Source organism: Castanea sativa, chromosome 4 (assembly GCF_040712315.1).
Source record: "Castanea sativa cultivar Marrone di Chiusa Pesio chromosome 4, ASM4071231v1".
Taxonomy (NCBI): Eukaryota; Viridiplantae; Streptophyta; class Magnoliopsida; order Fagales; family Fagaceae; genus Castanea; species Castanea sativa.
The window spans coordinates 34,281,185-34,294,039 of NC_134016.1; the positions used below are offsets into that span (position 1 = coordinate 34,281,185).

The 12,855-nt window shown below is 33.1% G+C and overlaps 2 protein-coding genes across 2 annotated transcripts; both read left to right on the forward strand.

The window, feature by feature from the left end:
- The first annotated feature begins 3,017 nt into the window (after positions 1 to 3,017).
- LOC142631513 (uncharacterized) lies at positions 3,018 to 9,127 on the forward strand. The gene is made up of 7 exons (XM_075805678.1): positions 3,018 to 3,281; positions 5,176 to 7,040; positions 7,132 to 7,213; positions 7,388 to 7,454; positions 8,021 to 8,206; positions 8,336 to 8,396; positions 8,683 to 9,127. The coding sequence occupies exons 2-7, from the start codon at positions 5,558 to 5,560 to the stop codon at positions 8,877 to 8,879; spliced, it is 2,076 nt and encodes a 691-aa protein (XP_075661793.1). The 5' UTR covers positions 3,018 to 3,281; positions 5,176 to 5,557; the 3' UTR covers positions 8,880 to 9,127.
- Positions 8,925 to 12,772, forward strand: LOC142632766 (uncharacterized). The gene is made up of 2 exons (XM_075807110.1): positions 8,925 to 8,982; positions 11,793 to 12,772. The coding sequence occupies exons 1-2, from the start codon at positions 8,925 to 8,927 to the stop codon at positions 12,770 to 12,772; spliced, it is 1,038 nt and encodes a 345-aa protein (XP_075663225.1).
- The last annotated feature ends 83 nt before the right edge of the window (positions 12,773 to 12,855 follow it).

A 12,855-nucleotide genomic window follows, 5' to 3' on the forward strand; every position in this document is an offset into this window, starting at 1 on the left:
TAAGAATTTTAATATATGACTAATTACGTTTACATTTAAAAAATAATAATTTGATTAATCATTTATATTTTATGATAAATATTGTGTTTAATTTTAAATGTATTCGTACGTATGCATGTGTTACATGCTATTTTTATATATATATAATTTCAATAATTATTTATATTTATATAATAAAAATTATGTTTAATTTTAAATGCATTTATGTGTTTGCATGAGTGACATGCTAGTAAATTATAATACATAAAAAACCCCACTTTTGTTAGATCATCTTGACCATAATATGAGCTAATTGGGAGGAGCATAAAATTCTAATCATTGAATGAATACTTCCAAATTGAGCATTTAAATAATTACTTATGGGTTTTATTTTTTAGAGAGTTTCAACCTATGACACATACTCCTGATGATAGCTCTTTATCATCAAAATAGAACACCAAATTTGTTTTTGGTGTAGGTGGGATTGAATCCCAGATTTCTTATTCATTCATTAGAGACTTTTCCAGTTGAGCTAATTGAAACCCTTTACTTATGAGGTTTTAATTACATTAATTAGAGACTTTACTAGTTAAACTAATTGAAACCCACTACTTATGAGGTCTTAATCACATGTTTGTATGATCAATTTATTTATAATTGGCATATAAAGACCCCCAAATTAAGCTTAAACCTTAACCATAAAGTTGAACTCCCTTAAGTTTCTACCAACCCAAAGGCACTTGATAGTTATTAAAATTGACATCAAATATTGAAATAATGGATGTTTTACTTTTACTGTTTTACATACTAGGATGGGTTCAATGAATCGACTCAAAAGACAAGAAAAAACTTAGAATCAAATATTGAAATAATGGATGTTTTACTTTTACTGTTTTTCATACTAGGATGGGTTCAATGAATCCACTCAAAAGATAAGAAAAAAAACCTAGAATCAGTAGAATAAGCAAAATTAGAAGAGATTTGGGTTGGAATTATGGCAGCACGCTGTCCCAAGGCTTTAAATTAAACTAAAGTGATCAAAGTTTTAAACCCTTAAGTCTTTATTGAGTTTTTGATCCCATTTGGAAACTTTGAAAAGATCTTTCAAGGGGCTTCTGAAAAGTTAGGTTTGAAAATAAATATGCATTTGATTCAAAATTTAGATGTTAATTGAATTTAAAATACATATAATATTTTTATTTATTTATAATAATGTCATCTTCTGTTATTTTTCATATTTAGAACTCCATCAAATTTTTTTAAAATAACTTTTTATCAAATTAGTTACCATCGTGGCGTAAAAACTTTAAGACACTTTATAACTATAGTTTGCCAAGTGGTAATGGTTAAAGATATCAGACCTAATCCTACTAAAATCCCAAGCTGTTATATGACTTAATCCAGATTCATTGTATATAATTCTACTTATTTGATTACAAATAAAGTAATTATGATCTTATTTGGAGTGTAAACAAATAATCATGTTCCTATTTGTTCTGCCAAGAGCTTTGCTGTTTAATTGATAATTCTTTCTACACAAAATGTTTAGGGATTTAGGTAAGAAAGGGTTGAGTTAATTTTTGTCAGTCTAGGATTAAAATTATTATAATGTAATATTATTTAATGAGCTCATTGAAAAATATAGATCTTGATAGTAAAAGTGTAGCCGTCAAGCATTTTTTCTCAATGGATTTATGTCTCCAAAATCGAATCAGACCAATTCACATTAGTTCATTGTGTTCTCTCTCTGGTCTCTGCCTTCTTTATTTAATGATTATTTTTTTTCTTCATTTTTTCTCATATACCTTCTTATTGGAGTATATCATAACTATGTCTTGTCTTTTCTTACCATGAAAGAACCGCTTTGAGATAATAGGGGGGAGTGTCTAGAGAGAGATCTCGGCGGTGATAGAAGGAAAGGTTTTTTTTTTTTTTTTTCTCTTTCTTAAAAAAAAAAATTATTATATAGGTGATTGTATCTTAGGTAGCAAGGATATTTTTCTGTAGCCAAAATGTAGAAAGGATTATGTATTTTGTTATTATTATATAGGTTATTGTAATTAGACAAATATTACTATTTTGAAATTTTATGTAATGGATTTGAATTATAATGTATGTCAATTTTTATGTATACAATTTGTTTATAAGAAACCATTCATTTTTTGTTACTATAGTTATTCTATTAAAATTTAGTTTATTGTAAAAAAAAAATTATTTCACAATTGTTCAAATCAAACACAATTTTATTAAACGTAATTACATTTTAATAAAAAAGTCAACATAATAACAAACTCAATTCTTTAGAAAATTCATTTTTGTAATAATACACTTTATTTTGCTTGAAAGCGTTACAACAAAATGTATTCTCCAAGTAGGAGTGACAAACACAATCTTTACAACTTAAAAAAATCTTCAAAATTTAAACCTCAAGCTTATCTTGTACCCCAAAAATTTTTGTTTTTGCTCCTTGGGATCAAAAGATAGAAAATGTTGCACCCGAACTTAAGGTAAGGATAAAGATACACTTTTCTATAATCACAACTTTTGTTACATTTAACTAATGAATATACATTTTCACATAAACCTACAACTTTTTATTTAGTTATATTATCGCAAATAATTATTAGGTATTTCAGAATATAGTAGCATGATGTTTCCTCATTTCACATTTATAATAGATCCTACTAATTAAATTCACAATAAAATTTATCACGAATGTGAAATGAGGAAATACTATATTACTGTATTTTAAGAATACTTAAAAATTTTTTCTTTTATAATTTTTCATAACTATTTTATGTAACAAACGGTAACTAATTGCCTTATCTAAAAAAAAAAAAAAATGGTGACTAGTTCCCTATATTATTTTTAATTTTTTTAAACTACTTATATTTTGTTACATTTGAATTTTAGTTAAGTTGGGACAAAAATGGTGTGCCATGTATTTTGTTTTTAAGAAAAATCCCCAAAAACCGATCAATCTAGGAGTTCGAACCCACTAGAAACTGTAAAATGGGAACTCTCATCCACAAGTAACCATATTACCTAGCCGTCATATATTATTGCTCTGCTCTCTCTCTCTCTCTCTCTCTCTCTCTCTACAGTCTATGTGCTATTGCTTTGCTTGCAACTATCAACAAACTCAGATAAAAGCCACCATCCTAAAAGTCTCCGACCCTTTGTCTCTCTCTCTCTCTCTCTCTCTCTCTCTCATTTCCAAAGTCTTCTTTTTCTTCTTCTTCTTCTGATCTAATCACAGCGAGTACCCTGTACTTCTCTGCCTCCCAAAGCTCTTCTACGAGGTTCACTCTCTCTCTCTCTCTCTCTCTCTCTCTCTGTAACTTTGTCTAGTACTGTGATTCTTGTACGGAAAACCCAGTTTGCTAAAGTTTTAGGACATGGGTATTGGATTACTTTATGTGTTTTTGTAGAGATTTGCTTTTTTAAGAGAGTTTAAGTGTTTTTTTCGTCGTTTACAATAATGGGTCTTGTTGGGTTTTGCATTTTGTCTTCTATTCTTCAATTTTTTTTTCGTTAATTCTCTGTTTGGGTGCTGAGAAAAAAAAAAGTGAAGCAAAAGTAGAGGGAAGCACTATTCAAATTAGAAATTGAGATGAAATGACTCACTTAAATAAGGCGGTTATTGTGTTGTGAGAAAATTTTGTTTTTAGTGGACATTTATTGTAGTTTGTTTTGTTTGTGTGTTGTCTTTTTTTTTTTAGCAATGAAACAGTGATATTAGATTGCTTAGATAGTTTAGGATTCTTTGCTTTTATGGAATTCAGTTAATGTTATGAATTACCTAGGAATGGATTTGGAAACTAAGTTAATAAAGCCAAATCATGGGTGTAGTACTTGTGCTAGAGCAATTAGATTTATGTTGACTGCTATTATTCCTGTTTTGGTAGCACGCGTAAACATATGTTACGGACTAATAGGCAATGGGATCTAGCTTAAATTGCACAATCTTTTGTAAGAATAAGATGAAGGTTGAGGGTGTGAGTTCAAGATGAACCAGGTATGTGTATAATATACCAATAAAAAAAATCATGTCACCAATATGGACTTTAGAATATTGGTTATTTTTGGTACATTTCTTCGGCACTCCCCTCCACCTCTCTGTGCGTGTTTATAAGATATACTATAGCACTTGGATGTCAATGCTGTTTTAAGTATTTCAAAGTAGATTTATGAAAAAGACATCAATGACCCCCTAGGTACATTAGCCCATTGGAAGTATTTTTCTTTACCTTGATGTTAGAGATAGAAAGATGTTCTCCTTTGTGCTGAAAAAATCATTTACTATTTCAAATGGTTGAAGTGATTCTGTAAATAGGGAGAGGGGGCTGGTGGGGTTTGAATCCCAGCGCCTAAGCACCACAAGAGATGCTGGAACCATAGGGGTATCGGTCAAATTCCATTGAACAAATAGAAATTACTTCCAGCTTTCCCAAGTATGTTTTTTGCAAAACGTTGTGCATTTCTAACATGATTGGAGACTGTGTTTTCCTTATTAGAAAAAAAAGAAGAAGTAGGAATGAAGGTTCATGATTGGGCTTAATGCTTATTATACTTCAAGTATGGTAAGTGTGGTTTTTTTTAAGGAAGGTCTTCTGTGTCTATTTTTTGCATTAGTATATTTAAACTATTATTGATGGCATGAGTGCCTTTTGCTGCATCAAATAGTAGCTAAAATGTTTTATAAAACCATTTCATGCTTACAGTACTTGGGTGATTGGATCTGATTTGTTGAATTTCACTCTATCATTAATGTGTAGTTTTAAATGGTAATTGTTTGAATTGTAAACAAGGAGGGGAAAGGAAGAGAAACTTGCATCTATTTAACTCGCAGCCATGGCCATCTATATGTGAAGGGGTTGTTTTTGTTTTATGGTGATGTCATTCATGTTTTTCCTGTCTTTTCTAGTCGTGTAGGAATCTTGTGTTATACCTTCATCCAGATATAATTTATTGGTTTGTAAAGAAACCTAAAATCTTTTTCTATGAGAAATGTTGAGTTACTGCTTTTGGACTGTTGCTTATTTGCATATCTTAAATGTAGCGTGCAGGGTTTTTTTTTTTTTGGATAAATAAAATACTTGGTCAATTAAATGTAGTGCGTGTGAGACATCTATATAGCTATAGTAATCGCTTATACTATTTGATGGTTATTGTTTCTATTGAACTCTATATCAGGTCATTATATATAAAGGAACGCAGAATAAAAGAAATAGATTGTACCTCTTCTCAAACTCACGGGGAAGTGGCCTAAGAGGAGATATTGTTGTGGATATCAATTTCAATGAAAATGGATGGATGAGAGGAAGAATGGTATTATATTTGGGAGAAGTAGACTTTCTTCAATGAAGAGATTCATATATATGGCTTCTAATCACTTTTAGCTAAAGATAGATGTGGTGACTGCATAGGAGTTCATGGACAGAAGAGAAGTGTATGGAGAAGATTAGGATTTAGGAATCATGATGTTATTCACAATAATTATGATCCAGTTAAAGAATGTCTAGAGGGGAGTTCTTTATTGAAGCATACTCTTCCACAGCCTTCAGTCAATGTTAGTATGGACTTGGATCAAACAAGGGCCGAAGTTCATGCCATTATAAATCAGTCACAAAAATATAAAAGGAAGTTTTCAAAGAAGAGTGATCACTCTATGAAAATAAATGATGATGATCTTGATTGTCAGCAGGGTTCTTCTTCTATGAAAACTACTACTGACAGCGTTTTCGTTGAAGATTCTTTGGTTGCTATTGGTGGAATGACAGAATCCGGAATACCCCAAAGTAATTCAGAGTCAAAGAGGAAAAAGAAGCAGAATGGGGTGCAAAATTTGCTTGAAAATAAAGGTAAAGATTGTGATCGTCCAGAAGGTACCTCCTTGTTGAATGTGACTCCACCAGAAATAGATCCATCTCTACAGCTTCCAGTCAAATCCTGTTTGAAGTTGGAGGGAGAAATGGTGCAATCTTGTATGGAAGTAAGTTGTTCTCAAGTAAAGATTAAGAGAATGGAGCAGAACAAGAAGTGTAGTGCCTCAGAAATTAACGATAGAGAGTGTGATCTTCAAGAAAGTGGCACAGATGTTAAGCATCTTGAGAAAGATGATAATTCTGTTCTGAAACTTTCAAAGATGAAAACAAATGCGAAGGATAACTCTGTCATCCTTGGGGAGAAAAGTAAATTTGTGAAGAGTGCAAATACTGCTTTAATGGAGAAACATGATGATGACCTAAAGAATAAACATGTTTCACTTGACGAAAAGAATCTTAAAACCTATATGAGGAAATCTGTCAGAAAAAGCAGTAGGAGAAGTGAAAAGTCCTCTGCCTCCTTTAGAAATAGTTCAGAATCCATCGAAGATGGTATGGGTCCTTTGTTTCATTGTTCTAATGAAGAAGTACCTACAGCTGGATTACTGGAGAAGAAGTCAGATGGAGCACTTTTAGGGGAGCATGCTACCCCAGCACAGGTTGTGGATGACATTTTGATGGAGGAAGCCTCGTTTAACTGTGCAGATGGTGAACCTGCATCCAGGGACTGCAAGGTGACAAGTGAAATGAAGACTTTTGAAAAGAATTCTTGTGAACTTAGTTTTGTAAATGATGTTTCTGTGCCAGACAAACTAAAAGAGCACTTAGAACAGAAAAATGGGGGAATGAATTGTAAGATCCAAATTGCAGGACGGGATTTGTCTTGTGTAAATGAAGATTTTGATGAACCTGCATTTTCTGGTGAGATAAACACTGCTGATAATATATCTGGATGTAGTCCTTCTTGCAAGCACCTAAAAAAGGTGGATGCTGAGAGAGAAACCAAGATGAAAGGAAGTGCCTTATCATGCTTAGTCAAAGATGAAGCTTATTTGGATGTTATTGACAAAGAGGGAAGTCGTTCTCAAATATCAGATCCTTCTCCAGAAAGAGCTCTTATGGATTCTCCTAGGAAAAAGCTTCTCATCCTTGATGTGAATGGTCTGCTTCTTGATATTGTTCCTTATGCTCCCAGTGGATATATATCAGATGCAATTATATCAATGAAACCAGGTGAAACTCGACACTTAAACATTGGTTTAGAGTTTGGCATTCAACAGCTCAATTCTAACTTGATTGTTTCTCTCTGTCTTTTATCCCCCAGTTTTTAAGAGGCCTTTTTGTGATGGTTTTCTACAGTTCTGTTTTGACAAATTTGTTGTGGGTGTTTGGTCATCAAGAACCAAGTAAGATTCACTCTTCGACTGATTAGTACTCTCTTCCTCTCCTTATTTTGATTATCTTTTTAAGGGGCATTTCGTTTTAAAGATGTAAGCCCTCTACATTAGTGGATCAAAAATTTAGCTTCACTTTATGATGAATCTTGTGCCTTGATCATGTTGCTTATTATCATCTTGTAGAAGGAACATGGACAGGCTGATTGACTTTCTTCTGGGAGATTCCAAACATAAGTTGGTCTTCTGTTGGGTAATTTCCGTTTCAAATCTTTATTTTCTTTTCAGTAAACTCCCTTTTAACTTTCATGGAAAAAATTGACCGTGGGTATCACTTTCCAAGTTTGATGTTTGTTTGACTGGTACTAAGGTGGTCAAAGTTTTCTTCTAAGGCATATATGATCTGCTTCCAAGTTTCATTCTCCCCTACCATTCACAATCTGATATAACTTTCATTTGTTGTAATTGGTTGCATTTGATGAAGTTCTTGTACCTACTCTTGGAAGCTGTTATTTTGGTAACTTATGGAATTTGTGAATTCTTTAATTTTTTTCCTTTTGGTTTTTGTTTCAATGTTATGAAGCAAATAAAAATTTCTTAACTTTGTCTTTGTGATCAGGTATCCTAGCTAGTTCACAGAATAGGCTTTTTCAAATTTTTGAACAAAGAGCATCTTTAAACGTGCTGTTGGTGCCACTGTCTTTTGTGAAGGCTGTGACCAGCTAAAATATTTTTTTCTAGAAAATTATCATACTGTGCATATTATTATTATTATTATTATTATTATTATCATCGTCTATATTGATTGGTTTTCTGCAGGATCAATCACATTGTACTAGTACTGGATTCAATACTATTGAGAATAGAGAAAAGCCTCTGCTTTTGAAGGAACTTAGAAAATTATGGGAAAAGCTTGAGCCTGATCTTCCTTGGGAAAAGGGGGACTATAATGAAGCAAACACATTATTGTTGGATGATTCACCATACAAGGCTTTAGCTAATCCGGTTAGCCAATCAATCCAATTTTCATTTGTTTGTGTCACTTGGGGATTATGACTTGTTTTAAGATGCTGGATTATATCCCAACACTGATATTGTTTATTTTTTAAACTTTGCGTCTTGTCATCATTTTAGGTCAACACGGCAATATTTCCACATACATATCGGTATACTGATATTAATGACACATCATTAGGTGAGCCACTCTTTAGAGTTGATAGAAAATTTTTGTTCTTCCTTTTCTAGTATAAATTATTTTCAGATTATGGCCAATTTTAAAGTTCCTTGTGTGTTCTTTACATTTTTGCTGCTGAAAATTGTATAATGTTGCCTTTGTAATTGAACAGTGGGTGTGTCATTTCGTTCATCTTGGGATGTTAGTTGTTGCACTGATTAACTTGTTGGTCATGTTTGTTAATTTTTATGAATAATACTCCTTATTATACAATAACCCGTTAGCTTTGAACATGCTTTTGCCACAGGACCCAGAGGCAATCTTCGAATTTATCTGGAAAGGTTAGCTATGGCCGAGAATGTTCAAAAATATGTTGAGCAGAACCCATTTGGTCAACGTGCCATTACAAAATGGAACCCATCTTGGGCATTCTATCGTAGGGTCATAGACGCAATTGCATTCTCAACTCAAGATGATGCCAGTAAATCTTTGAGTTGCTCATAGTGATTAGTGATGCACTGCATGTAATCAGCCAAGACAAATCACAACATGGTTTTTGTTCTAATTACTGTTATTAGAGTACCTTGCAGGGATATTGGAGATGCTAGTGGGTATTCTAGGTGATACCATGATGCAGCTTAGCTCTATTGTAATTGTCTGGTACTTTGGTATCATTGTCTTGTGATTTTTGCCTCCTAACCACAGGATGTTTCAAGTTTTAGTCAAAGTATAATTAAAAGGTCATTCTCTGTGTTTGTTTGTTTTTTTTTTTTTGGTTGTAGAAAGTAAATTAGTGCAAGCATGAAACAACCATTGTCATCAAAATCCTGTGAAATAGGCATTATTATTATTGGGCGGCGCTCTGGACATGGCTGACTGTTGTCCACATCTATTTTCTTCCCTAATTTATCCACATATCCTTTTGTACGTGCATCCTCCATAATGAAGGAAAAAAAGAAAAGAAAAGAACTCCCTGTTCTCTCTCTCTCTCATTTATTGAGTTAATTTTATTTTTATTCATAGTTTATTAGTTTTAGCCTTAAATATTTATTATATATACATTTGAAGTTATAATTTTTAATTCATAAATTGTTTATCATATTTCACATTTCGTTATCAAATTCACAATTTCTTATTAACGAAATTGTGATTCTATTTCAATATATACAACCAGCCTTACTTTCTTATAGAAATTATATACCTTAGAAAAAATAATATATATATATATATATATATAGAGAGAGAGAGAGAGAGAGAGAGAGAGAGAGAGAGACATATGAGTCTAGCTACTTTGCCATTTCCAATGTATTATATTTAAAAATAAATAATAATATACAATTTCAAGGATTTTTTTAATAAAAAAATTACGTACTTAATATTTTTTTAGCCTATGCCATTTTGTTTTTGTTTATTAAAAAAAAAAAAAATTCTAGGGGAACCAAGACTCTAATGGTGCTCGGCAAATTATTATATCTCAATTTCCTAAGCTAAGTGTAAAAGAAAAATACGGACTATTAACATCTCAATTTTGGATTCATAAGAGAACCAAACCACGTTAATCTGGATTAATTTAATTTTGATATTTTAATATTTGAATTAATTGGAAACTTAAAGAGTTAGAATAAGACTGTGAGTGGTGGGTTATAGAAGAAGGTTTAAGACTCTTTCTTAATAATTTTTTTCAACTTTGGGGGTGGGGAGAAGGGGCCCATGGCATTCTAATCGATTCCTTTAATAGTTTCACCGTTAAGGTCTGCTACACAAAATTTATAGGAGACTTTTTTAAACTTTGGGGGGCTGATTTTATTAGGCAGATTTAGTTGGTTTAGACGAGGATTAAGGTGCATGTCTTTTTAAATAATTGGATACGTATATTTTAGAGAATTTTTAGGAATTTTTATAGAGAAATTTCATTAACTTGATGATAGAAAAAGTGTACATGTCCAATTATATATATATATATATATATGTGTGTGTGTGTGTGTGTGTGTGTGTGTGTGTGTGTGTGTTGAAAATTGGATAGCTAATTATGTACCAATGTCCCATCTAAATTTTTTAATCTTTGTGCCAAAATGAATGATACATTAACGCTAAATATACAAGCCCAAAAGACCACAATAATGACACTTAAACCTCTTAAAAAGTAGAATTTCTCTATCTTATACTTAAAAAAAAAAAATCAACATCTCTCTCTCTCTCTCTCTCTCTCTCATTTTGTGTGATTTGAATAGAGAATATGAGAAAGACAAAGAAACTCCATTACATGGAATAAAAGAAAGATAGAGAAGTTGTTTGAGCTTGCAAATGTTTATCTACAGAAATGGTTAATAAAAGGAATAACAACAATGTCACAGACATGATATTGTTCATAACTTATGGGTGTCAAGTTATAAGCAAAGTTATTAATTCCGTTCCGTTCCGGCCGGAATGGCCGGAATTTTTCGTTCCGGTATGCAAACCGGTACCGAGATACTCACCGTTCCACCTCGGGCCAAATTTCGGTGGGTTTCGGTCCATTCCGGCCATTCCGGAAAATTTCGGTCAATTCCGGCCGAAATGTGAATTTCGGCCGGTACCTGATTTGGTCTATGGGAAAAAAAAAAAAAAAAAACAAAAAAAACAAAAGTCCACACGACGCCGTTTTGGACTTAACTAAAGTCTAAAAGTAAAAACCTAATCTTCTGATTCTTTTTTCTATTCGGCTCTCTCTTCTTCTCTCCCATTCTTTTCTTTCACTCTCAGATACCTCTCTCACAGTCTCACTCACTGCCGCCGCTGCTACTGACTCTTGCTCATCGCACTCTCTCTCGTGACTCCTCTTTCTCTCACTCTCTCTGTTTGAAGCTCAACTGTTATTCGGCTCTCTCTTCTCTCCCATTCTTTTCTTTCACTCTCAAATACCTCTCTCACTCACTGCCGCCGCTGTGCCCACTGCTCACAGCACTCTCTCGTGACTCCTTCTTTCTCTCACTCTCTCGGATTGAAGCTGGCACAGCCTTGGCGGGTATTCTTTCTCTACCCTCACTCTCTCGAATTGTTTTGCATTTGATAGAAGTGTGGACTGCGTGGAGAATATCGAGAAATTGCAAATAGGTAGATGTGTTTCCTATTTCTTAGTTTAGAATAGAATCTTGAGCAATTGTAATAATGCTGCTTTCCTATTTGCAATTTTTGTAAGAAATTTTTGAAGTCATTTGTTGTGGATTTATTTTTTTTTTCTCTCGGATTGTCATGAGCTTCTATTTTTTTTTTTTTTTTTCTCTTGGATATGCAATTAACTGAATTAAGTGTACTTAAGTTAAGATATGTGATTTGTTCATTTAAGATATGTAATTTGTTTGCTCATTCACTTCATGCAAATTAAATTAAATTTTAGCCACTGCATTTGATTGAATTTGATTACATTTCATTTAACAGGTAAACTATGGTTGATCATCATAGTTCTGCTACTTCTCCACGCTTTGGCCTCTGCCCCTGCAAGATCAGAGGATCCCGCATGGGCTCATGCCCGTGCAGTGCCGAACGCAAAAAATAACACTATATGTTTGTATTGTAATAAGTTGATCAAAGGGGGTGGTATTACTAGACTTAAGTATCATCTTGCTGGGATTAGGGGTCAAGTTGAATCATGTAAAGTTGTTTCATCTGATATTAGGTTTCAAATGAAACAAATGATTGAAGAATTAAAAAAATCTAAAGAAACTAAAAAGAGGATTCAGTCAGAAATTGGGAACCCATATGGTGATCCATTTGATGTTGATGAGGAGGAGGAGGAGGAGGATGAGGTTAGGGTTGTTGAAAAGAGTCCCCCTCAAACATTAGGTAAACGAAAATCTAGGGGAAAGGATGTTGACATTGATATGAGTCAAATAAGAGAAAAGAAGAAAATTAAAAGTTATTTTGCTCCTAGAACAACCCCTGGTGCTCAACCCTCTATAAGAAGCGCTTTGGCTACAAAAGCAATGGTTGATAATGCAAAAATGAATGTGGCAAGATGGTGGTATCATTCTAATGTACCCTTCTATGCATCTCAATCACCCTATTATCAACCTATGATAGATTCCATTGCTTCTATTGGGCCGGGATTTAAGGGGCCTTCTTTTTATGAGTTGAGGGGACCCTTTTTGAGAAATGCTGTGCATGAAGTTAATGACTTTTTGTTAGATATAAAAAATGATTGGAAAGTATATGGATGTTCAGTGATGTCTGATGGGTGGACAAATCAAAAACAGCAACCAATAATGAATTTTTTGGTGTATTGTCCAAGGGGTGCTATGTTCTTGAAATCTATTGACACTTCAGGCCTTACAAAGGATGCTGAAACGTTGTTCAATATATTTGATTCTGTTGTTCAAGAAATTGGCGTGGAATATATTGTGCAATTGATTACGAGATAATGCTTTTGCCTATAAAAAGCTGGAAAAAAATTGCAGCGAAGTATGGTACTTTATTTTGGTCTCCTTGTGCGGCTGCTATTGCA